Raw genomic sequence first — 26,102 nt, 5'->3', positions numbered from 1 at the left:
ACCCGACCTAGACTTAATAGAGAGGCCAGCACGCCGGACTAAACCTATGCCCCCAGGGGTCATGGGCCATCTCCCCGGAAACTCCTGCACGTTGCGAACGCGGCCGGTGAGCAGACCTAGCTACCTCCTTAAAAAGGTAGGTGCTTACCAGTCCAACCCGGCGCGCGCCGCTCAGTCGCTGACGTCTATTAAGCTTCGGCTGATGCATACGACGCAGAACGCCCATACTATGCCCACGTGATGGTTAGTGCTATCAGGCCAGAGGCCCCTCGGATCAAATATCCAAATCGTAGTGGATTAGGAACGCGCGGTAACAAGCAGAGACTCACGAAAGATGTGACCCCGTTGCCCCGTCTCGAGGACTTGCGGCAAGGGCTAAGAATGCCCGGCCACGCCTCGTAATTATCTCATGGGCACCTTCCAGGTCAACCCGACTCCTCATCACTCGCAATTATGCTCGCGCGGGCACCCCTCAGGGTCGACCCGTCTTTAGTAACATGGTTCAGTGTAAAGTCATAGTAACCATAGTAACTGTGTGTTTAAACATCAAGGGGAAAACCCGAGGAATCACCCCCGGTGAATTCCACTCAATGTAATCATCAAGGTGAACGTAAGAGGAATCACCCCCGAGGTTCACACTTGAGGGGTTGCACGACAGAGTCATATCGGAAGTGGTTAAGGTGGAATCACCCTTGATGACCACGACCGAATAGCTACACTACAGGGTTAACATCAGAAGTGATGTAGAGGTCTCACCCTCGGCACTCGATAGTAACCCAGCAGTGTCGAACAACTAAGGGGAAAGTGATGTGCGGTGCCGGGGCCTGGTCTTCAATCCCGTTGATCGGGTCTTCAATGATGAAGCTGGGGCAACAAGGACAAGGTGGGGGTCACTGATGGATCACTAACCAACCTATACTAAGCAGATTAGGATAAGCAGGTAAGGTACAACAGTAGATACAAAAGCAGGCTATGCATCAGAATAGGAGCAAACAATAACAGTAGTAAAATCTAATGCAAGCATGAGAGAATGGAATGGGCGATATCGGGATGATCAAAGGGGGGCTTGCCTGGTTGCTCTGGCAAGGAGGGGTCGTTGTCGACGACGTAGTCGATCACCGGGGCATCAGCGGCCTCGGGGTCTACCGGAGAGAAGAGGGGGAAGAAACAGTAAATACATAGTAAACAGAGGTAACACTAAGCATGACATGACGATACGTAGCGCTAAGCGTGCTCTAACGCGGTACTACACGTTGCAGACGAAGGGGGGAAACATCCGAGGGTGAATTCCCGACGTTAGGTGGATTCCGGACAAAGGAAAGAGGGGGAAAGTTCCATGTTCAGCATGCTAGGGGCATGTGACAGATGAACGGACCACGTATTCGGATTCGTTGGATTTTTCTGAGCAACTTTCATATAGAAAACATTTTCATCGGAGTTACGGTTTATTTTCTATGAATTTTTAAAGTTTTATTAAAATTCGGAAATTATTTAAATTAACAAAAAAGGAATATGACGTCAGCATGACACCATGCTGACATCAGCAAGTCAATAGACCGGTTGACTGGTCAAAGCTGACCAATGGGGCCACTGGGACCCACATGTCAGCCTCTGCTGGCTTAATAGTGGATTAACTAAACTAACAGGGTTAATTAGGGGCGTGGGCCCTGGGCGTCAGCGAGTGTTTTAGGTTAACTAATCATTTTTATTTATAAAACGTTATTAGACTAATATAACAGAGGGGGGGCCCACATGTCAGTGCCTCAGGGCTGCCCCGTTAGCACGGTTGACTGGTCAAACCAGTCAACGGGGTCAGCGGGTCCACTGGGGGCCACCAGTCAGTGGCACGGGGAGGTGCCACGTGGGTGCCAGCTCGGCACCGGCCGGAGACGCGCCGGAGCTAACTCCGGCGACCATTCCGATGGCCGAGCGAACGGGAGGGCGGCGGGATTCGTCCACAGGGGGTCGTTTCGCGAGCGCGAGGGTGCGTTCGAACGGGCGAACGACGCTGCGTCGAACGGTGGCAGAGGCACGGCCGGACTTGGCCGGAAACGGCGCCGGCGACGAGGTTTGCGGCGGCGGTCCTTGGGTGTGAACAGAACGCGGCTCCTGGGGTGTTTTGAGAGAGCTAGGTGGCTGGGCGGTTTCCTGGGCGCGCCAGAAGCATGACGGTCAAGACGGAAGGGCTCGGGCGGCTGCGCTTCGAGCTGCACGCCGGCAATGGCGGACGGCAGCGCGTGGCGTCGGTGTCGGGTAGCTACGGGCAGCAGCTCGCAAACAGAGGGGGAAGAGGAGAGGGAGAGACGCTCACGTAGGGGCTCATGAAGGCCGGTGCTCAGTTTAGTAGCAGAAGCAGTCGGGGGAGGTCGACGGAGTTCCGCGGCGGCCGGAGAAGAGGACGAAGGGGATCCGGTGCTGCAGCGCCTCCGAGCCCCAGCTGAGGCCACCGCTCGAAGGAGTCGACCCCGGCGGAGCTCGTGGACGTGCAGCCTAAGCTCGGGGTCGACGGTGGCCGCAGTGACGACGGGGGACGGCGGCGATGGCGCTCGGGTGAGGCGGGCGAGCGAGACAGAGAGGGGGAGGAGCGCGTGGATCTGGGAGGCGAGGAGGCAAGTGGGGAGGGGAGACGGGGAAGCCCGAGGCGTCGGGGGATCTTATCCCCTCGTCGATGACGCCGGTGAGCCGGTCCAGTGGCGACCGCGACCGAGCGGTCGGTCGAGCAGTAGAAGACGACCGAGGGTGGGGGTTGGGCTGCTGGGCAGATCCCCAGGGCAGCGAGGAGGAGGGGGCTGTGGGCCGTCCGGCTGGCCGAGGTGGGCCGAGGCCCAAGGGGAGGCCAGGGCTCTCCCACCCCTTCTTCTTTCCTTTGCCTTTTTCTTTTAGTTTTTCTTATCTGGAAATCAAAAGCTACTGCTTTGCAATTATTCCGAGCACCAAATGTCTCTTGTAAAATGTGCCACATGCCACAATAAATAATGTGCAATATTGTGAATTTGCACAAAATTGTTTTGAGCATTTGGAAATGATTACACACTTTTAGGAATAGAAAAGGCCAATTTAATTGTTGCTGGACCACTCAAATAATTTCTAGGAGCATTTTTGGAATCGAACAGAGGTAGGTTTCATCATGACAAATACTTAGGGAATATTTGCCATATTGTGAACTATTTTTCTGGCTCATTTGAAGATGCAAATAATTGACTTGCAAATTGAATTGAATTGGACTTGATTTTTGGACAAGTGGCATTTTGGCTTAGGAAAGCATGACGACAAGGCATCATTAGAGGGGATTACTGTAGCAAGATTCTCGGGGCGTTACACACAGGCTCCATGGATAGTCGGCATACGCGGCGGGTAGTGCTCAGGTTCATTCAACGGCTGCGAAAAAAGATGAGAAGGATGAGCTTGCCATGTAAGCAAGTCAACGGTTAGGAAGGTCAACATATACCACATCAGTGAAATACGATGGATACGGTAGCGGTGATCGTAGAGTGACACATTTACGTAACTTCAGTGACCGTATTCTGACACTTCCTGAATACAGTGATGAAAGTGAATCCTAGTGTTAAGTTTGAGTACTATAGATGTAATTTACTCATCTATTGGAGATGCTAACTGTCCCGGAACTCGCATAGGTGAACTTCGCCGGGAGCCATCTCACGCGCATGTGCGACCTTGTGGGTTGTGGCAGAGGCGACCTCTTGGCGTTGCCGCCATCGCTTCGCTGCTGCCACCGCCAACCAGCCCCTGAGCCGCCGCTGGCAGATCTGGGTGCGTGAGATGGCAGGCATGCAACGGTTGTTGGATGCTACGCAACCATATGCATCTCTGCATCTATGTACAGTATGTATGTACTCTGTTCCTCACCAGACGAACAGTCGGACAGACGTAAGATTTGCTTTCTGGGACCAAACTTTTCTTCGGCAGGTACTCAACTTTCCATACCTTTCGGCTTTACAAGGTACTAGTAGGCTTTTCCTGTTCATCTTTCTCTTGATAGATTATCCGTGGCTGGTCCAACCAAATCCTCCAAAATCTTCTTTTCGGCTGAGAGAAGAAAATTCACGCAGGTGCAAATGATTGATCATCTCAGAAGGCAGTCCAGATAATTATTCCTCCAATAGAATTCTTGATTTCTCTCCCGAAATTAGTCCAGACTCCAGACCCAGATACGCTATAGAAAAAAGCTGCTTCTGATGCTAGATTTGTCCATTCCATCAGTAGGCCCCAGTCACCGAGAACAATATCATTTCCTGCCCCCTAGCTTGTAGTGAAATTTCGACCAGTAATTTGGCAGCATTTCAGCAGGCTTTGGAAACATTTCGGCATATCAACACAATGCGAAATCATCTGCTTCTAGGGAAGAAGAAAATGTTCAAACTGAGGGGTCTAACAACGCATGCATTCCAGGGTGAGGTGCAGACCAGATCTCTTCTTTAAACAACTGTCAACTAATAGATAGGACAGGTCCATAATTACAAGCAAAAAATAATAATTTGCCATATCCAAAAGGTAAACTATTTTGAGGCAAAATTCAAGAATTCTATCTAATTGGAGAAGTCCTTCCCAGTTCCCAAGGCAGATTTCAAACATATTGACATCAGGATTCTAGGGTTCTTCTGATTTACTCCCTTCGTCCCATAATATAAGAGCGTTTTTGACCGGAAATTGCTTTTGGAGGCCGAGCTCCATGGAGGCTTCCAAATGCAAAATTCAAAATTCATGAAAACTCATATTTTATTTCAAAAAATTCTGAAAAAAAAATACAGAGATAGATGAAGGCATAGTGCACAAGTGTGTAAATTTTCAGGACGAAATACGTTGAAATGAGGATTGTGCAAAAAAGACAAATTTGGGGCTTTTTAACACATGATACTATTCATCCTTCAAGACCATGAATTTGTCTTTTTTGTACAGGTCGCATTTCAATGTATTTCATTCTGAAATTTTACACACATACGCCTCACATCCTTGTTTGCTTGTACAAACTGTAGTGTCAAAAACACTCTTATATTATGTAACGGAGGGAGTAGTAGCAAGGTTCACTATACAGGTACAGCAGCAAAGAGAAACATGAAGCGGAAATAAATTACGGCTAAGAACAATACCATGTAATAATTTTATTTCCATTGTACAAAATAGTCAGTACAAATCAACGTGACAATGATTTACGGCGACAAGAAACAGTTTGAGGACAGCACATACTCTTGCTTCCATCTCGATTACTTTTTAAATACAGAACGATGTTGCCGGCTTGTACAACAAGGTGGATTCAATCAGAGGAATCCCTAGAGCTGGTTTCATGTCCTGATTCCCTCTGGTGGTCCTCGAGCAACTTGCCGTCTTTCGGAAGGAGACAAGGAATTCCATCTACTATCTGGAGTTAATATCAGGATGAAATCAGGGCTAACTGCTAAGCAGAAATGATGAGTGGAAATGCCAGAGATGCTGTTCACAATGAGTGGTGTAAGTATGCCAGAGATGCCACAAGAAATTGATGAAATGCTACAGGAAGCAATAAATTGAGATCCTGAAATTCCATAGGAACATGTTTATCCTAAAAGTTCAAAGTTGACGTAAAATATCCCCGTTTCAGAACATCAAATCAGTTGGTTGTTAGCCATTATATGTGCACTTTAATCATTTTCTCCTCTCACCTTCTCTTTCTAGTATGTGAGAGCAATACCATGTGATAATTTTATTTCCATTGCACGAAATAGTCAGTACACATCAACGTGGCAATGATTTACGGCGTCAAGAAACAGTTTGAGGACAGCACATACTCTTGCTTCCATCTCGATTATCTTTTAATACTACAACAACTTGGATTCAGTCAGAGGAATCCCTAGAGCTGGTTTCATGTCCTGATTCCCTCTGGTGGTCCTCGAGCAACTTCCCGCCTTTCGGAAGGAGACAAGGAATTCCATCTACTATCTGGAGTTAATATCAGGATGAAATCAGGGCTAACTGCTAAGCAAAAATGATGAGTGGAAATGCCAGAGATGCTGTTCACAAGGAGTGGTGTAAGTATGCCAGAGATGCCACAAGAAATTGATGAATTGCTACAGGAAGCAATAAATTGGGATCCTGAAATTCCATAGGAACATGTTTATCCTAAAAGTTCAAAGTTGACATAAAATATCCCTGTTTCAGAACATCAAATCAGTTGGTTGTTAGCCATTATATGTGCACTTTAATCATTTTCTCCTCTCGCCTTCTCTCTCTAGTATGTGAGTCTGTCCCACACGCTGATCCCAGCATGCTAACACCAGTAGTACTCCCTCCGTCTGAAAATACTTGTCATCAAAATGGACAAAAGGGGATGTATCTAGAACTAAAATACATCTAGATACATCTACTTTTATTCATTTTGATGACAAGTATTTCCGGACAGAGGGAGTACTTTCTAGTAACATGATCCTCTCTCATGTTCTAAAACTTCATCTCAAACAGTCAAATTCTCGATAACCACAAAGACGTGCTGTGTGAAGACTAGTTATCACTAGCTACTTCCTGAATTGAGTCTGTACTGCGGATTTCATGGTGCCATTAAGTAGCGATACTAGGAAATCGGCCCCCTTTTCGCTTTGCACATGATGAATGTGTTTCCTTGTTCGCCGAGGCAATACAGCAAACAGGTAAGCCGCAAGCATGGAATAGCGGCTAAAACCTCTAGAGGGTTGCAGACCCAAGCATTCAACAAGCGCGGCGCATAGAGGGGCGGGAGGGGGCACCGGAACTCACCGGGAAGGACATGCCGACGGCGTCGCTGACCAGGGAGCCGCTGGCCTCGCAGTACCTGGTGGGGAAAGGAAAGAGACGAGATCAATCAAAGGGAGTAGTGTGGAAGTAGGAGGGGCCAGATATTGCCTGGCTTGGCTACCTGAGGGGCTTCTTGGACAGGGGGCAGACGAGCACGTCGGCGAGCGCCTGCGGGATCCCGCCGCCGCCGTGGCGCAGCAGCAACGCCGTGGTCCGCCTCATCGTCCTGTCAGGGTTGTGGATCGGGCCGGTCAAAACTTTGAAAGCCCAACCTGCCCCATCCGTTCGGCTCAGACAACCCAGCCCATCTCTAGAAGGTTTTTTTTTTAATTAATCACTACCTATTAAGCATTCCTTCTTACTAGGTTTTAACTAGGCGACTAATCTAGGGTTTTCCCCTACTCCGGCGATTTTGCGCCGTCGAGTTTTAAGGTTTTCGCTTTGACTCCGTCCCCGCTGCTAACTAGTTCGGCCGATGGCGGCAGCTGCGCCCCGTCGTGGGGCTGGGAGTTCTTCATCAGGAGACAGGAAGAGGAAAGCTGAGATCAACTTAGAGGAAGCCCTCAAGAAGATGAAACTCAAGGACTCGGAGCTTGACGATGTATTTGTGGGCGAGGAGGAGATGTCGGAGCTCTCCAAGGCGGCTCGCTGGCTGGCAGTTGCCAGGGTCTGCACGGGCAAAACCTTCAGCGCGGAGGCGTTCAAGGAGACGATGAAATTCGCATGGAGACTCGCGCACGAGCCAGAGATCAGAGAGGCCAATGGTAACCTGTTTTTGATTCAGTGCTTCTGCTTGGGGGATTGGAATCGCGTTATGCATCAGGATCCGTGTAACTCCCCGGATTCGTTGCGCCAGGTGTCTGCCAGTTGTTCACCGTCGTTGCCATGTCATTTGCTTGCGTATTGCATTTTATCATATCATCATGTGCATTTCATTCTGCATACGTGTTCGTTTCTTGCATCCGAGCATTTTTCGCGTTGTCCGTTTTGCAATCGGACACTCCTATGTCCTCCGGCGTCCCCCTCTTGTCTCTTTTCGTGAGTGGGTGTTAAACGTTCTCGGAATGGACCAAGTCTTGCCAAGCGGCCTTGGTACACCACCGGTAGACCGCCTGTCAAGTTTCGTGTCATTTGGAGTTCGTTTGATACTCCAACGGTTAACCGGGTAGCCGCAAAAGCCTCTTTTGTGTGCAGCCCAACACCCCTCCAAAGTGGCCCAAAACCCATCTAACTCCCATCCATGCTCTCAGTCGTTCGATCACGATCGTGTGGGCGAAAACCGCACTCCATTTGGAGTCTCCTAGCTCCCTCTACCTATATAATAGGTCCTCCCCTCCATTTTTCGCGGATGAACCCTAGCCTCCTCTTCCTCCGTGCTGTCGGACCCGTCTGCCCGCGCCGGACACGTCCGCCGACCACGTCGCCCCGGCCAATCCCGTCGCGCCACATCATCCCCGCCGCCGCCTCAGCCAACCACCGCCCGCCACCTCACCCTCAGCCCGGATCCGTCCTCTCCCGGCCTCCCCGACTCCGGCCACCGTCTCCGGCGACATTCCGGCGAGATCCACGCCGCCGTTGACTTTTCTGAGAGGGTAATATTTTGCTAAGTCCCGAAATATTTTGCATTCTGGATCCATGTTCATCGCATCATAACTCCATGCATACTGCTTCGTTTTGCGTGCACTATATATCAAAATGTTCATCATGAGATGTTCTTCATTTCATTCCATTGTGCCATGCTGGTTTGAAGTCATCTTGATGCCCTAATCATCGTTGCAAGAGTGCTAATTGATGTTAACCTGCTGAAACTGTTATAACTTGATGATTTGTCATTTTTGTTGCATCTGATGTGTGCATCCTATGAGCATGATCTCTACATGTGTTTTGTGCTACATCATGTCATATTTGCAGTGGTGCAATCTATGTATTTTTTGGAGTCTTGTAGTGAGTGCATAAAGCTTGTTAAGTAGGGTACTTGCTGTTACTGTTTTACTAGGGTGAATCTGTTATATCATGATGCTATGTAAACCTGCTGCTACAAGTCATTCTATGCATAATCTGGAGATGTTCACTAAAGATGATTTGTTATACATGTCATGATCTATTCATCCATGCCCCTGGTTGCATTTATAGCCTGCTGTAGCTTGTTGTTATCTTGCTTCAAAGTTGCTAAATAATGTTGCTGTCAGCCTGTTAACATTAAGTTCAATGTTGCCATGCTTGTTGTTAGTGATCCATGCACCCTATGAACTTAATCTTGCCATGCTTAGCTTCATAAACATGTATTATTACTATTGGTTGCCTTTCCATGCCATGTATTGCTTTGTGGTGAGTGGTACAAGCTCACTAACAGGCCTACTCATTGTTGTTCCTGCCATGTCTGAATCTTTCATATCATTTGCCATGTTTACATGGGTGCCATCATATTCTCTGTGCCCTTCTGTCTCATGGTTAGTAAAGGACTTTTGTTCTATGCATTTAGTAGTATCATTCCATGCTTTTGTTTGCCATGTTAAGTTCCTGTAGCATGTTGTTTGATAGCTCTAAACATTGCAACCTGATGTTATTTCCTGATAAGTCTGAAACTGTTATTATTTGCAATCTTGCAATGTCTTTTTTGAGCATGTTGTAGTGATTTCTGGAGATATCTCAGGTTCATGTTTTGTCATGCTTTACCTGTACTTCATGCCCATGCCTTTTGTTTTCACGTTGGGATGTTGTAGCATGTCGTTGTGGTGCTTGCAATATGCCTAGTTGCTGTTTTGGACAGCATGCCCTTTAACCTTGTATAGAGTGTGTGTGTTGCACCGTTGCTCCGTTTTGAGTGTGCTCTATATGAAACTTGCTTGATTTTGCATGAAGTTTCATATTATCATGTTGCATCCTTGTTTTGAGGTGTTTACTTGATGTTTGGATGCATTTAGCATCAATGCCATGTTTGACTTGTTTTGCTCATATCTTCTAGGTCGTAGCTCCAAACTAAATGAACTTTATATGTAACTTGACTAGAATTTCGTGTAGATCCTCTTGGTGCATCTTAACTTGCTGTTTAACAACTTCAACTTAATGGTTATTCAGATCTGGACCAATTTCGAAATTTGCATATGAGGACTTACCAGAATTGTTACATGTTGTTTCCGGCCTCATTTAAACTTGCTTTGATATGTTGTTCTTGTTTGCATCATCTCTTGCCATGAGTAGCTTCATGTAGCTTTGTCATGCATCATGCTTGGTTGTGTATCATGTCTTATTCATGTGTGGTGTGTTTACCATGTTGTCTGCTTCTTCTCGATAGTTCCCATTTCGTTGCGATCGTGAGGATTCGTTCGTCTACGCTTGGTTCGGCTTCATCCGTTCGTATTCTTCATGGACTCGTTCTTATTCCTAGCGGGATTTCAGGCAAGATGACCGCTACCCTGGATCTCACTACTATCATTGCTATGCTAGTTGCTTCGTTCTATCGCTTTGCCCCGCTACCTATCTCTTGTTGATTAAGCCTCCCAAATTTCCATGTCCAGCCTCTAACCTTTTCACCCTTCCCAGCAAACCATTGCTTGGCTATGTTACCGCTTTGCTCAGCCCCTTTTATAGCGTTGTTAGTTGCAGGTGAAGTTGAAGATTGCTCAATGGTGGACAGGATTATGTTGGGATATCACAATATCTCTTATTTAATTAATGCATCTATATACTTGGTAAAGGGTGGAAGGCTCGGCCTTATGCCTGGTGTTTTGTTCCACTCTTGCCGCCCTAGTTTCCGTCATACCGGTGTTATGCTCCCGGATTTTGCGTTCCTTACGCGGTTGGGTGATTTATGGGACCCCCTTGACAGTTCGCTTTGAATAAAACTCCTCCAGCAAGGCCCAACCTTGGTTTTACCATTTGCCTCACCTAGCCCTTTTTCCCTTGGGTTTCCGGAGCCCGAGGGTCATCTTTATTTACCCCCCCCCCCTCGGGCCAGTGCTCGTCGTGAGTGTTGGTCCAACCTGTCAGCCGCCGGTGGCCACCAGGGGCAACTCTGGGATGGCCTATCGGAAGTTTGGACAATCCGGTGTGCCCTGAGAACGAGCTATGTGCAGCTACTATCAGGATTTGTCGGCACATTCGGGCGGCTTTGCTGGTCTTGTTTTACCATTCTCGAAATGTCTTGTAAACCGGGATTCCGAGACTGATCGGGTCTTCCTGGGAGAAGGAATATCCTTCGTTGATCGTGAGAGCTTATCATGGGCTAAGTTGGGACACCCCTGCTGAAAATATCGATATGGTTGACTAGAGGGGGGGTGAATAGGCAACTAACAATTTTTAAGCTTTTCTTTACCAAATTAAACTTTGCAACAAAATAGGTTGTCTAGATGTGCAACTAGGTGAGCAACCTATATGATGCAATAACAACTAGCACACAAGCAAGCAAGGATGTAACAACAAGTATGCTTGCAAAAGTAAAGGCACGAAATAACCAAGAGTGGAGCCGGTGGAGACGAGGATGTGTTACCGAAGTTCCTTCCTTTTAAGGAGAAGTACGTCTCCGTTGGAGCGGTGTGGAGGCACAATGCTCCCCAAGAAGCCACTAGGGCCACCGTAATCTCCTCACGCCCTCACACAATGCGAGATGCCGTGATTCCACTATTGGAGCCCTTGAAGGCGGCAACCGGACCTTTACAAACAAGGTTGGGGCAATCTCCACAACAATTGGAGGCTCACAACGAAACCACGAAGCTTCACCACAATGGAATATGGCCTCGAGGTGACCTCAAACGTCTAGGGTGCTCAAGCACCAAGAGTAACGAAATCCACACAAGAAAGTATGGGGGAAGTAAATATCCTTTGGTGGAAGTGTAGATCTAGGTCTCCTCCTTCAAACCCTAGCACATCAACAAGTTTGAGTGGCTAGGGAGAGAGATCGGGCAAGAGAGCTTGAGAGCATCAATGGTGGAGTGAGAGAGGTAAGAGATAGGGCGTGGTAGGTGGAGGAACCACCTTATATAGCAACCCACTAAAATCCAACCATTACTGTGTTTTCAGTACTGCAGCGGTACAACCGCTCCTTGTCCCGGTACAACCGGGACTCACGATGCAACTACAGAACCCTACCAGGCGGTACAACCGGGCCATCGGGCGGTAGTACCGGTCATTAGCAAATAACCGGACCAACCGCCCAGCTACCGCACAACTACCGCACCTAAACAGAACGGAGTCACCCTTGAGGGCGGTAGTTGGGCGGTGCAGGGCCGGTGCAACCGCCTGGTCTTGATCGCTTGAGCGGCTAAGGAACGAGCGGAAGAACCGCTCGAACCTCCGGTTGTACCGGTTGAAAAGGATCAACCGGACCAACCGGGCCACCACCGCCCAGCCATCGCATCAGGACAGAACCCTGACCGGTACATGGGCGGTACATGGCCGGAACAACCGCTGCTGGACTATGCAGAGTCAGATGGCGGTACCACCGCCCGGAGGCAGCGGTACCACCGCTCGACAGCAGCAGAGTAGCGTCAAGATCCAGCGGTACAACCGCTCAGACGAGCGGTACAACCGCTGGGAACACACAGCAAGGATTAGATGAGGAGGAGGCACTCTCTCGACTAGAAAAGTAGGAAAGGATGTGAACGAGAATGGACTCCCCTATTCTATCCGTAGAGGATTCCCTCTAGAGTGTACGGGATCCCTTCTTCAAATGATTCCTTCGAGAGAGAATCACTAACCGATGAAAGCCTAATCATTGAGAACCTGAAATAATTAGCACAGGATTAGACCAACAAATGGTTGTCATCATCATCCAAAACATAAGATAGGGAAATGCCCTTACAATCTCCCCCTTTTTGGTGGATGATGACAACAACACGATATAAGATAGAAGACTATAGAATCTAGACGGAGCTCCCCCTAGATGTGAGCCCCAGGTCGAGACTCCCCCTAGATTCTATAGGCTAGACATATAAAGCATATAACATGAAGGTAGCCAACACAAAGAAACAAGAGCAATACTACCAAATAAGACCAACAAGCATAACGAAGAGATAGCAGGAGTGGCACAAAAACCACACAAAACAAACGAGAACGACCAAAGTTCAACTGGAGACCACAGACAAGTTCGAAACGAGACACACACTACGCAACCACCCATGCAACTCCCGAGTCCTAACACACTCTCTCCCCCTTTGGCATCAGGACACCAAAAAGGAAGAGAGCAAAGCTATCGCCCCAGGCTCAGTCGTCCTCCTCTGACTCCTCGGTAGCATCAAGGTCTTCATTATTGTCAGAATCTTCACCATCTTCAGAAACTTCATCATCGTCCCGATCTGAGTCCTCCATGATATCATCAGCAGCAGTAACGGTGGTGGAGGGCTGAGGAGGGGCTTCATCATCAGTCCAGGTGCTGTGGGAGGATATCCAACGCTCCTCCGGTGTGATGTTCTTCTCAGAACCACTCTGAACTGACATGCTTAGGTGCCTCATCAAAGCAATTTGGCGATGCCGCGCAAGCTTCTCATTGACATGTGCCTCATACATCCTCTTCTGGATGTCAGACTGGAGGCAGAAGGTCTTCTTTACCTTGGCAGCGAGCTTGTCCACCCACGAGGGCTTGGCCCCTGGTTCCAACTCAAAATCCTCATCATCAGAAGTGGCATAGACATCCTTAGGAGCATTAGCCGGGAAATGAGGCTCGGCGTGCTTCTTCTTCTTAAGGAGCTTGACTTCATGATTGGTAAGATTGTCAGGAGAGGTGAGGGGCTCTCCAGGACGGCGAACTCCCCATACTGAGTTCAGAAAGCACATGACAAAAGGAGCATAAATGGGGACCTTCCTATAGATGACCATGTTGTACCGTGCCACAGCCAGTTGGACACATCAAACGTCTCCCCAGATCCAACCTTGGTCTTCATAGCAACCATCAAGTCAAACAAGATAGCCATGGATTTCATCTTGATTCCCCACTTTGGGCAGAAGCACATTGCGAAAGACATGATGCATGATGTCATAGACCTTCACCAAATCCTTAGATTCACCAATAATACCACGGCCCCGAATGTACAGAGGGGCAAGCTTCTCCTTGGGCATGGGGTCAGGATGATCATGGGGGCGAATGCCACACCTTCCTTCCAGACCAGTATCATCGTACCCAATAGCATTGCAGAAGGTCCTCCAGGGAACTTGAAAGAGCTCATCACGACACATGAAAGTGAGGGTGCGCGCGTCATCTTCTCCAAAGTGAACGGTGGCATAGAACTGATGGATGAGTTGAACATCAAAGTCACAGTTGACGGACATGAGCTTGACAAGATCAAACTCCTCACAGAGAGCCAAAGCCTCACCAAAATACTCCAGGTTGTTCCGCTAATGATCAAGATCGATTGTCCACTGCTTGGCATATCTGTTCTTGTTGTGCTCAAAGAGTTCATGAACAATTAGTACTTGCATCTCATTCTGAAACTGAACAGTGGTCCAACAAGGAGCTACGGGAACCACATAAGGATTCTTTGAGCGGAAGGCTTCCCAATCCTTGGCTTTCCAACGGTGGAGTGGCATTATCACACGTTGTTTGACAGCGGCAGACTTTTCACGGCGAGTGGGCTTGGTGGGGATCACAACTTCATCTTCAGAGTCAGCCGGGCGCGGAGCCCGTCGAACCCTCTTCTTGGTCTTGCGAGGAGCAGGGCGAGAACTGGAGCCACCTGAACACAAACACGAAGGGGACACACGAAACCAACAGGAATGAGAGGAAAGCACACGAAAAAAAACAACACAAAGAAACCAGAACAGTGTTGTGGTTCATATCTACCGGTTGAACCGGATCCCCCACCGGTAGAACCTCACCACCGGTTGTACCGCCCGTCTGGGCAGTAGAACCGCTGACAGTGGCACTACCAGGGTAGTTAGATCTGTTCAAGACGTGCAAATCACTCAAGCAATATTCGGAGTTCTAAGTACTGCACAGACACAAGAAGAACGACGGTCTCTCCCAACCAAAGAACAACCACAACACTAGGAGAATAAGGTAATTCCCTAGAACAAGAAGAAAACCTAGAACGAAGAACGAAGAACAAGGACATTACCACCATCCATGGGAGAAGACCGAAAGGCTTCCACGGAGAGAATCCGCGGAGAACCCTCGGGACCGAAGCGCGGGGCGCACTCCGGGACGAGGCAGAGGTGACCGGCGGCTAGGGCAAGGAGGAGGCGACTGGGGACGAAGGGAAAAAAAGAAAACCCTTCGCCCCGTCGGATATAAATAGGCCCGTAGCCGCGCGGCGGTAGAACCGCTCCTAGGACCGGTTGTACCGCAAGTCAGGTGACCGGAAGTACCGGCCGAAATGGGCGGTACAACCGCCCAAGCACCGAAGGCAACCCAACTGGGGCAGCACAACCAGGTATCAGCGGTAGAACCGCCCGTGACACCGGTTGTACCGCCCGACCACCAAAGCCCAGACCAAAAAGAAACAAGAAAAACGGGACAACACAAAAGAAAAGGAAACACGAAGGGAAAACAAAAGCAACCGCACACAAGCTGAGCGAGCTCAGTCCTCTCTCTTAAGAGAGGGCGATGGCCGAAGCCACCTATGTTTGAGTCAAGTGGTATGGCACCGCGAAGAATTATCCTTGGTCCCATGACCAACACTCGTCTTTGAAGCACAGATGCCATCAAAAATGGCTAATGTGAAAGAGGTGATCGATTTATGCATGATGGGGGGAGGGAGAGTTCATTGATAGAACAACACTCCCCCTATGTCTATGCCTACACCTAAACTAGACAACACGTTGAATGTGGTGGGGGTGTATGGGTTCAAGTCACATTGCTCAAATCAATGATACTTAGCTCATGCCTTAACTCGCGAAATCTTGCTTCATCCAAGGGCTTCGTGAAAATATCTGCAAGGTTATCATGAGTGTTGACATACTTGAGCTCGATCTCTCCTCGCCTAATGTGATCCCGGATGAAGTGATACTGAATCTCAATGTGCTTCGTCTTGAAGTGTTGTACCGGGTTGAGAGAAATCTTGATGGCACTTTCATTATCACACCAAAGAGGCACTTTGTCACAAATGACACCGTACTCCTTTAAAGTTTGCCTCATCCATAGGAGTTGAGCACAACAACTACCAGCCGCCACATACTCTACTTCGGTGGACGAGAGGGACACACAACTTTGCTTCTTGGAAGACCAACTTACCAAAGAGCAACCAAGAAATTGGCACCCTCCGGAAGTGGACTTCCTATCCACTTTGTCCCCCGCCCAATCGGAATCCGTGAAACCTTCAAGCTTGAAATTTGCTCCTCTTGGGTACCATAAGCCAAAGTTTGGGGTATGAGCCAAATATTGAAAGATTCGCTTGACCGCCACATAGTGACTTTCCTTTGGTGCGGCTTGAAACCGTGCACACATCCCCACACTCAACATGATATCCGGTCTAGATGCACAAAGGTAAAGCAAGGAGCCAATCATGGAGCGATATACCTTTTGATCCACCGCTTTACCATTGGGATCGATGTCAAGTTGGCACTTGGTAGGCATTGGAGTAGAAGCCGGCTTGACATCACTTAGCTTGAATCTTTTAAGCATGTCTTGAGTGTATTTGGCTTGGTTGATGAAGGTTCCTTCTCTTCGTTGTTTGATGTCAAAACCAAGGAAGAACTTCAACTCTCCCATTGAAGACATCTTGAACTTGGAGGTCATGAGAGCGGCAAATTCCTCGTTGAAAGCTTTGTTAGGAGAACCAAAGATAATATCATCAACATATAGTTGGCATACAAACAACTCCCCTTTGACCTTCTTAGTAAAAAGAGTGGGATCGATTTGTCCTACTTCAAATCCACGATCTTGTAGCAACTCGGTAAGGTGGTCATACCACGCACGTGGGGCTTGTTTAAGGCCATAGACTGCCTTATCGAGTTGATACACATGATCCGGGAAGTAGGGGTCCTCGAACCCGGGGGGTTGCTTGACATAGACCAACTCATTAATGGGACCATTAAGAAAAGCACTTTTCACATCCATTTGTTGCAACTTAAAGTTGTGATGGGAAGCATATGCAATCAACAAACGAATGGATTCAAGACGAGCAACGGGAGCAAAGGTTTCACCGTAGTCGATACCCTCGACTTGGGAGTAGCCTTGTGCTACCAATCTTGCCTTGTTGTGAATGATGTTCCCATGAGCATCTTGCTTGTTCTTGAAGATCCACTTTGTTCCAATGACGTTGTGGTTCCCCGATGGCCTTGGCACCAATCTCCAAACTTTGTTGTACTCGAAGTTGTTGAGTTCTTCATGCATGGCATTGAGCCAATCCGAGTCTTCGAGCGCCTCATAGACCTTTTGGGGTTCAACACAAGAGACAAACGCGTGATGTTCACAATAGTTTGCTAATTGTCTATGAGTGCTTACCCCCTTTCTTAGGCTTCCAAATACATTTTCCATGAGATGGCCTTGAGTGGTGAGCTTGGAAGCAATCTTCACGGCACGACGCTCTAATTCCTCCTCGGATGTGGAGGGAGGGTTGACTTGATCATCTTGAGCGCCGTCTTGAGCTTGTTCTTGATCTTGAACTTGCTCGAGGGGGAGAACTTGACCTTGGGCATCATTTAGAGGTTCACCACCATTTTGAGGTTGATCTTGCCCTTGGTCTTGTTCACAAGGTTGAGGGCCTTCACTTTGTTCTTCGGAAGCGTGTGGGTCTTGATGAGGTGATGGCTCTACTTGAGTAGAGCATTGTCCTTCTCCTTCGGCCACAAGGGGTTCCTCAATGGGTAGAATTTGACCAATACCCATTCTTCTGGGGAGGAATTTCATCACCTACATCACAAGTACCACTTTGCTCCACTTGGGAGCCATTATTTTCATCAAACTCTACGTTACACGTCTCCTCAATGAGTCCGTTGGACTTGTTGAGAACACGGTAAGCATGAGAGTTTGTAGCATAACCAACAAATATGCCCTCATGAGCTCTAGCTTCAAATTTAGACAAACGAACACCTTTCTTGAGAATGAAACACTTACACCCGAACACCCGGAAGTACTTGAGATTGGGCTTGTTCCCGGTGAGTATCTCATACAGAGTCTTGTTCAAGCCTTTGCGGAGATAGAGCCGATTGGATGCATGACAAGCTGTGTTGATGGCTTCGGCCCAGAAGTTGTATGGAGACTTGAACTCCGCCATCATGGTCCTTGCCGCATCCATCAACGTCCGGTTCTTCCTCTCCGCAACACCATTTTATTGAGGGGTATATGGTGCGGAATATTGGTGCTTGATCCCTTCATCACTAAGAAACTCATCCAAGGTGTAGTTCTTGAACTCGGTGCCGTTGTCACTTCTTATTGTCAAGATCTTTGCATTGTGTTGATGTTGAGCTTCATTTGCAAAGTCGATGACTGTTTGTTGAGTCTCACTCTTCCTCTTGAAGAAGTATACCCAAGTGTATCTTGAATAATCATCCACAATCACCAAGCAATACTTTCTCCCTCCAAGACTATCAAAAGATGGAGGCCCGAAGAGATCCATGTGAAGGAGCTCCAAGGGTCTCTTCGAGTAGATGATGGTAGAAGGAGGGTGAGCCTTTTCATGGAGCTTTCCTTTGATACAAGCACTGCAAGCACGATCTTTGGCAAAACTAACATTTGTTAGTCCACGAACATGGTCCCCCTTGAGAAGACTTTGCAAAGATCTCATATTGACGTGGGCTAAACGGCGATGCCAAAGCCATCCCACATCAACTTTATCCATTAGGCATGTCGCGGTCTTAGTGGGTTGCTCCGAGAAGTTAACCACATAGAGACCGTTCTCGACATGCCCAACAAAGGCTACTTTAAGAGTCTTGCTCCACAAGAGGGCCACGGTATCAATATCAAAGAAGGTGGCAAAATCCATGAGTGCGAGTTGACGAACGGAAAGTAAATTGAACGCAAGGGACTCAACAAGCATGACTTTCTCGATCGTTAGATCATGAGAAATGACAACCTTGCCAAGACCCAATACCTTAGAATGTGAGGCATCACCCCATTCGACATTGGTGGGCATAGATGGGATATTGTGCACGTCCACCACCAAGTCCTTGCTCCCGGTCATATGATTTGTTGCTCCACTATCGAGCAACCATGATCCCCCACCAGAAGCAAACACCTACAAGAGATCAATGCTTGGTTTTAGGTACCCATTGAGTAATGGGTCCTTTGATGTTAGTAACAAGGGTCTTAGGAACCCAAATAGACCATTCAATGTACTCATAAGGAGAACCAACAAATTTAGCATAAACATGTCCATCACTAGCACGGCACAACACATAAGAGGGGTTAAAGTCGCCTTCTTTGTTGGGAGAGATGGCGTTGCGCTCTTTGGCTTCACCACTCTTCCGATTGTTCTTCTTCTCCTTAGGAGCACCTTCTCCCTCCTTCACAAAGGTTTGCGTGAGCGGAGGAGGTCGATTGGTCTTGCTCTTCTTCTCCTTGTTCTTCTTCTTGTTCTTGGACTTGGGTGCGAACCCAACTCCCTCCTTTCCCACAACTTCCTTTTGATTGCTCAAAAGGTCATTTAGGTTCTTCTCGCCTTGTATGCATGACACAAGACCTTTCTCGAGTTGTTCCTTCAACTTGGCATTTTCCTCCACAAGATGCACATGCTCACAACATGGGTTAGTAGCATTTGCATTATCAATTAAGACCATGTGAGGAAATGTGGCCTTTTCCTTAGTTAGCTTAACTTGGAGTTGAGCATGAGACTCCTTGAGGGTGGCATGAGCACTTTTCAAGACCTTGTGGGCCTTGTCAAGTACATCAAACTCCTCCGTGAGTCTAACATGATAAACCCCAAGCTTAGCCTTCTCGGAAGCTAGAACACGAGACACAACAAGAGCATGATCAAGATCTTTCTTTAGTTTAGCGTGACCATCGTTGTGTGACTCCTCAAGAGCCAAACGATGCTCACGCTCTTCCTCAAGAGCATTAGAGAGATCCGATATCTCATCGGCATAGTCACGACTATGACTTTCCATCTTAGTGATGGTTTCTTCATGAGCCTCGATCATGTCATTGGCTTCACCAAGTTGTTCCAAGAGAGCAACGAAATGCTTCTTGGATTTGCCCTTGAGCTTACTCGTGAAGGACTCAAATTCATTGATCTCCTCATTAGACCCCTTACCATTATCAAAGTCATCCATTGAAGGAGGGTTAGGAATAATGGTGGTTTTGATGTTGGGGGTTACCTTGTTGGTGGCCTTAGCCATGAGGCACTTGGCCGTGATGTTCTCGTTAGGTGCATCAAATAGAGACACCCGAGGAGTTGAGACAATGGCAACGGATGCCATGGCCATTATTTCACCATCTTCATCATCATCGTCATCCTCACGGTATTCTTCTTGAACCACCAACCCGCGAGAAGGAGTCTTCTTGGTGAAGTTGTTCTTGTTGGGGAAGGACTTGGCTTTGTCTTTTCGAATGAACTTGCCACCATTGTCTTCCCGCTTCTCGTATGGACAATCCGCAACGAAGTGACTGACATTGCCACAGTTGAAACAAGTTCTAACTCGTTGCTTCCCTTTGAGGCCACTTGAGTTGTTCTTGTTGAAGTTGGGTCTTGTAGTCTTCTTACTCCAAAACTGTCTTGAGGCAAGAGCCATGTGCTCATGATAATCATACTTTGTGTCCTCGGGGTTGCTCTCCTCATCTTCCTCTTCTTCTTCTTCTTCCACACTAACCTTGGCCTTCAAGGCAAGATTGGGCTTCTTTGCCCTTTGGGAACGGAGCATCGCATTGTCGGCGGTCTTATCCAAGATGCTCATTGCAATGAACTCATCCAACACTTCACCAGAGGTCATGGAGTGGAAGTTCGGTCTTTGGCAGATGACGGAGGACATGGCCGTGTTGTAGGGCATCATGGCCTTGAGGAACTTGCGCTTGATCCAATTGTCATCCGTGTCTTTACTCCCATGATCTCGGAGTGCGACCGCAAGTTTGGTCACTCTTCGAAAGAGCTCACGAGGTTCTTCATCCTCTTTCATTGCAAACTCATCGGCTTCATCTTGAACCACTTCATAGTTGGAGCGTTGAATGCTAGCACTTCCTCTATACATACGCTCGACACACTTCCATGCTTCTTTAGCCATGACATGAGGTCGAAGATGAGGGAGATCTTCGGGAAGGATAGCATCTTGGATGATGAAGAGAGCACTCTCATTGAATTGGTTGTCCACTTCTTCTCGAGGGGTGAAGTTGCTTGGATCATGAGGATAGAAACCTTCTTCAATAATTCTCCAAAGGTTAGTATTCACATGTTTTAAATGACGCTTGAAGCGATAGACCCAAGAATCAAAATCTTCATTTTTCACATATTTAGGAGGAGGACTGGCATGATTCAAATGCGTAGAGGGGATCGTGTTGGGGAACGTTGCAGAAAACAAAAAATTTCCTACTCGTTTCACCAAGATCATCTAGGAGTTCATCTAGCAACGAGTCATTGGATGCATCTACATACCTTTGTAGATCGCGAGCGGAAGCGTTCAAAAGAACGGTGATGTTGTAGTCGTACTCGACGTGATCCAAATCACCGATGACCAGCGCCGAACGGACGGCACCTCCGCGTTCAACACACGTACGGAACAGCCACGTCTCCTCCTTCTTGATCCAGCAAGGGAGGAAGGAGAGGTTGAGGTAGATGGCACCAGCAGCAGCACGACGGCGTGGTGTTGATGGAGCTGCAGTACTCCGGCAGAGCTTCGCTAAGCACTATGGAGGTGGAGGAGGTGTTGGGGAGGGAGAAGGAGGCAACCAAAGGCCAAGGCGTTCAGGTATGAAGTCCCTCCTCTCCCCCACTATATATAGGAGGGCCAAGGGGGGGTGGCCGGCCCTAGAAGATCCAATCTCCTAGGGGGTGCGGCGGCCAAGGGGGGTTTCCCTCCCCCCCAAGGCACCTAGGAGGTGCCTTCCCCTCCTAGGACTCTTCCCCCTTCAAACCCTAGGCGCATGGGCCTATGTGGGGCTGGTGCCCTTGGCCCATTAGGCCAAGGCGCACCCCCTACAGCCCATGTGGCCCCCCCGGGACAGGTGGACCCACCCGGTGGACCCCCGGGACCCTTCCGGTGGTCCCGGTACAATACCGATAACCCCGAAACTTGTCCCGATGCCCGAAACAGGACTTCCCATATATAAATATTTACCTCCGGACCATTCCGGAACTCCTCGTGACGTCCGGGATCTCATCCGGGACTCCGAACAACATTCGGGTTACTGCATATACATATCCCTACATCCCTAGCGTAACTGAACCTTAAGTGTGTAGACCCTACGGGTTCGGGAGACAAGCAGACATGACCGAGACGACTCTCCGGTCAATAACTAACAGCGGGATCTGGATACCCATGTTGGCTCCCACATGCTCCACGATGATCTCATCGGATGAACCACGATGTCGAGGATTCTATCAACCCCGTAGCTATTCCCTTTGTCTATCGATATGTTACTTGCCCGAGATCGATCGTCGGTATCCCAATACCTCGTTCAATCTCGTTACCGGCAAGTCACTTTACTCGTACCGTAATGCATGATCCCGTGACCAGACACTTGGTCACTCTGAGCTCATTATGATGATGCATTACCGAGTGGGCCCAGTGATACCTCTCCGTCATACGGAGTGACAAATCCCAGTCTTGATCCATGTCACCCAACAGACACTTTCGGAGATACCCGTAGTCTACCTTTATAGTCACCCAGTTACGTTGTGACGTTTGGCATACCCAAAGCACTCCTGCGGTATCCGGGAGTTACACGATCTCATGGTCTAAGGAAAAGATACTTTGACATTGGAAAACTCTAGCAAACGAACTATACGATCTTGTGCTATGTTTAGGATTGGGTCTTGTCCATCACATCATTCTCCCAATGATGTGATCTCGTTATCAATGACATCCAGTGTCCATAGTCAGGAAACCATGACTATCTGTTGATCAACGAGCTAGTCAACTAGAGGCTCACTAGGGACATGTCGGTGTCTGTTATTCACACATGTATTACGATTTCCGGATAACACAATTATAGCATGAATAAAGACAATTATCATGAACAAGGAAATATAATAATAATGCTTTTATTATTGCCTCTAGGGCATATTTCCAACAGTCTCCCACTTGCACTAGAGGCAATAATCTAGTTACATTGTGATGAATCGAACACCCATGGAATTCTGGTGTTGATCATGTTTTGCTCTAGGGAGAGGTTTAGTCAACGGATCTGCTACATTCAGGTCCGTATGTACTTTACAAATCTCTATGTCTCCATCTTGAACATTTTCACGAATGGAGTTGAAGCGACGCTTGATGTGCCTTGTCTTCTTGTGAAACCTGGGCTCCTTGGCAAGTGCAATAGCTCCAGTGTTGTCACAGAAGAGCTTGATCGGCCCCGACGCATTGGGTATGACTCCTAGGTCGGTGATGAACTCCTTCACCCATATTGCTTCATGTGCTGCCTCCGAGGCTGCCATGTACTCCGCTTCACATGTAGATCCCGCCACGACGCTTTGCTTGCAACTGCACCAGCTTACTGCCCCACCATTCAAAACATACACGTATCCGGTTTGTGACTTAGAGTCATCCAGATCTGTGTCGAAGCTAGCGTCGACGTAACCCTTTACGACGAGCTCTTCGTCACCTCCATAAACGAGAAACATTTCCTTAGTCCTTTTCAGGTACTTCAGGATATTCTTGACCGCTGTCCAGTGTTCCTTGCCGGGATTACTTTGGTACCTTCCTACCAAACTGACGGCAAGGTTAACATCAGGTCTGGTACACAGCATGGCATACATAATAGAACCTATGGCTGAGGCATAGGGGATGACGCTCATCTCTTCTATATCTTCTGCCGTGGTCGGACATTGAGCTGAGCTCAATTTCACACCTTGTAACACAGGCAAGAACCCCTTCTTGGATTGATCCATATTGAACTTCTTCAATATCTTATCAAGGTATGTGCTTTGTGAAAGACCTATGAGGCGTGTTGATCTATCTCTATAGATTTTGATGCCTAATATATAAGCAGCTTCTCCAAGGTCCTTCATTGAAAAACTTTTATTCAAGTAGGCCTTGATGTTGTCCAAGAGTTCTATATCATTTCCCATCAAAAGTATGTCATCTACATATAATATGAGAAATGCTACAGAGCTCCCACTCACTTTCTTGTAAACGCAGGCTTCTCCATAAGTCTGTGTAAACCCAAACGCTTTGATCATCTCATCAAAGCGAATGTTCCAACTCCGAGATGCTTGCACCAGCCCATAAATCGAGCGTTGGAGCTTGCACACTTTGTCAGCATTCTTAGGATCGACAAAACCTTCCGGCTGCATCATATACAATTCTTCCTTAAGGAAACCATTAAGGAATGCCGTTTTGACGTCCATTTGCCATATTTCGTAATCATAGAATGCGGCAATTGCTAACATGATTCGGACGGACTTCAGCTTCGCTACCGGTGAGAAAGTCTCATCGTAGTCAACCCCTTGAACTTGTCGATAACCCTTAGCGACAAGCCGAGCTTTATAGATGGTCACATTACCATCCGCGTCTGTCTTCTTCTTAAAGATCCATTTATTTTCTATGGCTCGCCGTTCAACGGGCAAGTCAGTCAAAGTCCATACTTCGTTCTCATACTTGGATCCTATCTCGGATTTCATGGCTTCTAGCCATTTGTCGGAATCTGGTCCCGCCATCGCTTCTTCATAGTTCGAAGGTTCACCGTTGTCTAACAACATGATTTCCAAGTCAGGGTTGCCGTACCACTCTGGTGCGGAACGTGTCCTTGTGGACCTTCGAATTTCAGTAGGAGCTTGATCAGAAGTATCTTGATCATTATCATTAACTTCCTCTCTAGTCGGTGCTGGCACCTCAGGAACATTTTCTTGAGTTGCGCCATTTTCCGGTTCAAGAGGCAATACTTCATCAAGCTCTACTTTCCTCCCACTTACTTCTTTCGAGAGAAACTCTTTCTCCAGAAAGGACCCATTCTTGGCAACAAAGATCTTGCCTTCGGATCTGAGGTAGAAGGTGTACCCAATAGTTTCTTTTGGGTACCCTATGAAGACGCATTTTTCCGATTTGGGTTCGAGCTTTTCAGGTTGAAGTTTCTTGACATAAGCATCGCATCCCCAAACTTTTAGAAACGACAGCTTAGGTTTCTTTCCAAACCATAATTCATACGGTGTCGTCTCAACGGATTTCGACGGAGCCCTATTTAAAGTGAATGCGGCAGTCTCTAAAGCATAGCCCCAAAAAGAAAGCGGTAAATCGGTAAGAGACATCATAGATCGCACCATATCTAACAGAGTGCGATTACGACGTTCGGACACACCATTACGCTGAGGTGTTCCAGGCGGCGTGAGTTGTGAAACTATTCCACATTTTCTTAAGTGTGCCCCAAACTCGTGACTCAAGTATTCTCCTCCACGATCTGATCGTAGAAACTTGATTTTCCTGTCACGTTGATTTTCAACCTCACTCTGAAATTCCTTGAACTTTTCAAAGGTTTCAGACTTGTGTTTCATTAAGTAGATATACCCATACCTACTTAGATCATCAGTGAGAGTGAGAACATAACGATAGCCACCGCGAGCCTCAACACTCATCGGACCGCACACATCTGTATGTATGATTTCCAATAAGTCGGTTGCTCGCTCCATTGTTCCTGAGAACGGAGTCTTGGTCATTTTACCCATAAGGCATGGTTCACACGTGTCAAATGATTCATAATCAAGAGACTCTAAAAGTCCATCAGCATGGAGCTTCTTCATGCGTTTGACACCTATGTGACCAAGGCGGCAGTGCCACAAGTATGTGGGACTATCATTATCAACCTTACTTCTTTTGGTACTCACATTATGAACATGTGTAGCATCACGTTCGAGATTCATAAAGAATAAACCATTCACCATAGGAGCATGACCATAAAACATATCTCTCATAAAAATGGAACAACCATTATTCTCAGATTTAAAAGAGTAGCCATCTCGAATTAAACGAGATCCCGATACAATGTTCATGCTCAAAGCTGGCACTAAATAACAATTATTAAGGTTTAAAACTAATCCCGAAGGGAGATGCAGAGGTAGCATGCCGACGGCGATCACATTGACCTTGGAACCATTCCCGACGCGCATCGTCACCTCGTCCTTTGCCAGTTTCCGCTTATTCTGCAGCCCCTGCTTTGAGTTACAAATGTGAGCAACTGCACCGGTATCAAATACCCAGGAGCTACTACGGGCACTAGTAAGGTACACATCAATTACATGTATATCACATATACCTTTTGTTTTGCCGGCCTTCTTATCCGCTAAGTACTTAGGGCAGTTCCGCTTCCAGTGACCGCTTCCCTTGCAATA

The 26,102-nt window shown here is 47.7% G+C and overlaps 1 protein-coding gene across 2 annotated transcripts; it reads right to left on the bottom strand.

The window, feature by feature from the left end:
* Positions 1–5,085: 5,085 nt before the first annotated feature.
* On the bottom strand, positions 5,086–7,039 carry LOC119331835 (UPF0434 protein CCNA_00107-like). Of its 2 annotated transcripts, XM_037605017.1 has the most exons (4): positions 6,884–7,039; positions 6,745–6,799; positions 5,784–5,934; positions 5,086–5,377 (listed from the first exon to the last, which is right to left on the bottom strand). In XM_037605017.1, the coding sequence occupies exons 1-3, from the start codon at positions 6,982–6,984 to the stop codon at positions 5,830–5,832; spliced, it is 261 nt and encodes an 86-aa protein (XP_037460914.1). In that variant the 5' UTR covers positions 6,985–7,039; the 3' UTR covers positions 5,086–5,377; positions 5,784–5,829. The 2 variants fall into 2 exon arrangements, with proteins under 2 accessions (XP_037460914.1, XP_037460907.1); XM_037605010.1 differs by lacking the exon at positions 5,784–5,934.
* Positions 7,040–26,102: the final 19,063 nt, after the last annotated feature.

Source organism: Triticum dicoccoides, chromosome 1B, assembly GCF_002162155.2.
Source record: "Triticum dicoccoides isolate Atlit2015 ecotype Zavitan chromosome 1B, WEW_v2.0, whole genome shotgun sequence".
Taxonomy (NCBI): domain Eukaryota; kingdom Viridiplantae; phylum Streptophyta; class Magnoliopsida; order Poales; family Poaceae; genus Triticum; species Triticum dicoccoides.
Note: the sequence above shows the minus strand (reverse complement) of the source record. Positions and strands in the feature narration are given on the sequence as shown.